Source organism: Quercus robur, chromosome 9, assembly GCF_932294415.1.
Source record: "Quercus robur chromosome 9, dhQueRobu3.1, whole genome shotgun sequence".
In the NCBI taxonomy this organism is placed as follows: domain Eukaryota; kingdom Viridiplantae; phylum Streptophyta; class Magnoliopsida; order Fagales; family Fagaceae; genus Quercus; species Quercus robur.
In genome coordinates, this window is record NC_065542.1 from 34,464,212 (window position 1) to 34,468,735 (window position 4,524).

General features: G+C 36.6%; 1 protein-coding gene across 1 annotated transcript; it reads left to right on the forward strand.

The window, feature by feature from the left end:
* The first annotated feature begins 357 nt into the window (after window positions 1-357).
* Window positions 358-4,038, forward strand: LOC126698194 (BTB/POZ domain-containing protein At1g21780). Its single transcript, XM_050395240.1, has 4 exons — window positions 358-584; window positions 691-836; window positions 2,562-2,677; window positions 3,157-4,038. Exons 1-4 carry the CDS (start codon window positions 472-474, stop codon window positions 3,760-3,762), a joined length of 981 nt encoding a protein of 326 aa, XP_050251197.1. The 5' UTR covers window positions 358-471; the 3' UTR covers window positions 3,763-4,038.
* The last annotated feature ends 486 nt before the right edge of the window (window positions 4,039-4,524 follow it).

The window sequence follows — 4,524 nt, forward strand, 5'->3', positions numbered from 1 at the left end:
GGACCATCACTCCAAAGGTTTGAAGGGATATCCTTACGTCCAACTGGTTGCATGGCACGGTCGTAACTGCGTTTCTTCTGTCGAAGATCTAGTTCTGTAACCTACTCTCTACAAATTCATTGTTAAGGGACTGTTGGACCAGAATCACCTGTCTTTTGGGCCAGAGCCCCAAAATCGTGCCCTTACAATAATAATAAAAGAAAAGAACTGAAAATAGGAAAAAAAGAAAAGAAAAAGAAAGTTAAGCCGTTAAAAAAATGTATTTTTTCATTACGAATAATTGCATAAAAAACAAAAAGTTGTGGACTGAGTCTCCGCCTATGAAGTCAGGAAAATTTTTTTATACGGAAAAAACAGAGAAGTCATTACCTTTCTCTCTCTCTCTCTCTCTCTCCCACTTTCTTTCTAAATAAAACGTAGTGCGTGAGACTTGTAAAAGCAGTCACAGAGAGCTCAGAGAGGAGGAAAAAGATGGTTGATTCAAAGGTGGAGACGATCTCAAGACTAGCTCAATGGAAAATCGAGAACTTCGGGTCTTGTTCTTACAAAAAGTCTGACCCTTTCAAGGTCGGAATCTGGAACTGGTAACACACTCTCTCTCTCCCTTCACACACAATTTGTACTGTCTCTGTATGCAATAATGAACAATGGGTTGGTGTTTGATTCACTGATTTTGACATGGGCTTGCAGGCATTTGTCGATAGAGAAGAATCGGTACCTCTACATTCGTCTATTTCCAGAGCCTTCACGATTCTCCAAGGAACAGCCTCCACTTGCTCGCTTTGTCCTCCGAGTCTCTAACACTGGCCTTAATCGCAAGCCTTACATATCCCCAAGTATGATGCACCCAGTTTCTGTTTTCTGATTATGTGTTTATATATGCATCCTTGTTTTGTGTCTGTCTGTGTTGTGTGTTTCTGATTTTTGAGTCTTATGTGGCTGAGATGTTTATTTTTGTGCCAAAAAAAGAAAAAAGAAAAAACCTATAAGCAAATTACTATGAGAAGAAAAGCAAGGTGAACATTTATGCAAGCTGATGCTGTAGATGTTTTGTTCTTGATAATATTTAGTAGTTTGTATTACAATATGATGGGGGATAAGGGATAACTACTACTCAGTGTTGGTAAAAGTGTCAAGCGCACTTAAGCTCCCAAAGCGTCTTTGGAGCCTAGGCGCAAAGCGCAGAGCATAACTGTGGATGTGATTTAACTTGGATAAAAACTTGTATGGGGATGGGATTTAGGATTTGATCGCAAATAAGTTTTTATCATTTTGATCAATGCATGATTGTTATTAAGAAATACTTACCATAACATCTGTATTTGAGCTTGGCCAATTCAGGGAAAACTCTTTTTGATACTTTTCCAAATGGGAAGCAAAAGGCACAAGGAGTATATCTTATGAAAAGTGGGTAAAGTAGTGTCTTTTTGATTTCTATGACATAGATTTTTAAGCTTATTCCATCTGCTTAAACTCAACTCTGCTCTCAGTCTGGCTAGAATATACTGCAACAGTACATTCTTGCACACAAAATCATGAAACTATGAGGATTTTTTGTGTGGTAAAAGCATCTTCTGTATGTGCCTTGATATCCAAACTAAGTAGATGTATTCATCCAGAGAACAAGAAAGAAGTAACAACAAACTTAGAGAAGGTGGCTTTTTTGTGGCCCAATGGACCCGGTTTCTTGTTGAAAGGAGTGTACTAGATATGGATATGATTTCAGATATAAACATATGTCAACACGACTATTTTGTTCTTTAAAAGTGGGTTGAACGCCTTGTAATCAGAAATCATGTTCTCCTTTCTCCTAAGTAATTCCTTGATGAGGATTGCACTTGCTCCCTTCATCTATTATGCAAGAGGTTTGGATAGATAGTGAGGGTATTGTGGGTTCAATTGGAAGTGATCTATTTCTTGGGGATACTTTTGGCTTAGTGTTGCTGAACCTAGTGTGTATGACTTGAGTTACAAACTTACAATAAGCATTAATCAGGCGTCACGCAGTTTTCTGTTCGAGCTTTAGTACATTTAGTCATCTTCCATTCTCCTCTACTCCCCTCATCTCCCTCCATCCAAACATGGGGTTATATTTCTGAATATCAATTTACTCATTTAGTCCATATTATGGGTCTGCAAAATTTCTGTTATGTTCTTTCATGAGTCTTCTTCTGTGTATGTTGTAAATAATGTAATTCTTGTCTCTTCATCTGGTTTTGAGTTTCCAGCATGTAGTGTGTGTATATATTTCAATTGAAAAAAAGAAGAAGAATAAAAAGTCCAACTGTGGTTGTAATATTATCCAATTTATGAATACATATTATAGAACTTAGACTCTTAAAGGGAGATGAGGTCAGACTGCAATTCTTTATGCCTTGCCCATATTACAGTGGGAAAAATATAAAAACTTTTGACCTATTTGGCACAAAGAATTAACTTCAGTTCTAACAGAAGTTCCCCCATTCCAATAGAGATTATTGAAATTCATGAATGTCATTTTAAGCTCCAATACGGTGATATGTTTTTGTGTATAAATAATGCTATCTTGCATCATGGTGTAGTTCATGAGAGACTGCTTCGGAATTGCGAAGACTTTGTTTGGCCAGTTGATTCCACCTTTCATGGTCGCTTCATCATTGATGTTGAGTTTCTGGACCTGAAGATCTGCCCTGTGAATGTGAGTAACTTTCTGAATTCCTAATTTGAGGTGCTATGATGTTGGTTTGTGTGAAAGTGTTTTATATGCTGGTTGCTCTCTATCTCTCTCGTGGAGCTCCATTTTAATATATATGCATTATAATGTGTCATAAAATTTTTCTAGTAGTAGAAAGTTGAATTTGGGAACCTGTAAAGGATACTCATTTCCAGTCTGGTTCCTTTGAGTCTATGACCTAGTGACTTTAGGCAAGAAACATGTTTTACATGATTTTTTTTTTTTTAAATTAAAAAAAAAAAAAAAAAAAAAAAAAAAAAAAAACAACAACAACAACAACAACAACAACTTAGGAAATCATGCATCAAAACAAAATGCAAGTGTCTACAACAACAACCAAGCCTAATTTCCAAAACTATTGGAAAGCCTACGTCTCTGAATTTCTTTAAAGCTTGCTGTACCTTTTCTTCATTAAGTATTGATCTTTGCATGCTGAAACTCAGGGTGGAGAAGCCAGTTCTATATGGCCAAGTGATGGGCTTATGAAGTCTGTGGCAGCCGAAAGCACACTTCGGTGTCTCTCTCGTATGCTTGAGGAGGCTATCCATTCTGATGTGACAATTAACACTGCCGATGGCACTTTAAGAGCTCACAAGGCAATTTTATCAGCAAGTTCCCCTGTGTTTCAAAGCATGTTTCGTCATAACCTAAAGGAAAAGGAATCATCTTTGATCTACATAGAAGACATGTCACTGGAATCCTGCACAACACTTCTCACTTACTTGTATGGAACCATAAAACAAGAAGATTTCTGGAAGCACCGGCTGGCACTACTGGGGGCAGCCAACAAATATGACATTGCTGACCTTAAAGATGCTTGCGAGGAAAGCCTCCTAGAAGACATTAACTCAGCGAATGTGCTTGAGAGGCTGCAAGAGGCTTGGCTTTATCAGTTGGACAGGTTGAAGAAAGGGTGTTTGACATACTTGTTCGACTTTGGCAAGATATATGATGTTAGAGATGAGGTTAATAACTTTTTCAGGCAAGCAGACAGGGAACTAATGCTGGAGATGTTCCAAGAGGTGCTTACAGTTTGGAAGCCTATATAAACTAACATGGGAATTTGTATTTAGTCATTAGATGCTTGTATATATATTCATGCATGTATGTGCATGTTAAGGTTTTTACATCAGAAACTTAGTTTCTGTTGTTAAGAATACTTTTATTTGTGATCAATGTGGAAGTCTCATCTGGGTGTAAGAATTCTATAAGTTTGAAGCAAATGAGGTTGTACTTTTATCAATGTACTTCCTCGGAATGTTATCATATATGCAGTCGTTAGGCGGGGATATGAATGGCCTCTCCTGCGTTGAGTTTCTAGATCACATCCATTGGCAAGTCCAAAATCCAAATTAAGATATTAAAATACCATTAGCTCCTCTGTTTCATTTTACGAGTTCTGAGATTACCTTTTCGCCAGGAATTGCTTCATATCACATTTATCATAACGTTTACGTGTTAAATTTTTTATTTGTCTTTATCTTTCATTCCTTACAGGAATAATGAAATCACTAATTTTAACGTTCCATACTATATTACTTTCTTCTCTTCCTATCAACACATTCATTCATAATAGGGAAGTTCCATTCATTAAACAGTCTGGCGTAGTTCAATTATTTTATATTCAAATAAAGCAAGGGTAGGTTGTGAAATTATTTAGTAATAGGTGCTAAGAGTCTTCTAGTTTAGTGGTATTGCTCTCTCATAATTGATCTCCATTCCCGTTATTGTAACTTTGTAACTATCCCAATTATAAAAAAACTTGCATCCCACCATATACTAATATTTATAAATATACTAATCAATATTTA

Excerpts from the sequence above, each read along its gene's own strand:
- LOC126698194 (XM_050395240.1), top strand. The coding sequence starts at position 472 with ATGGTTGATTCAAAGGTGGAGACGATCTCAAGACTAGCTCAATGGAAA. Across the intron at positions 837-2,561 it reads CAAGCCTTACATATCCCCAA|TTCATGAGAGACTGCTTCGG; the intron begins GTATGATGCACC and ends ATCATGGTGTAG. Across the intron at positions 2,678-3,156 it reads TGAAGATCTGCCCTGTGAAT|GGTGGAGAAGCCAGTTCTAT; the intron begins GTGAGTAACTTT and ends GCTGAAACTCAG.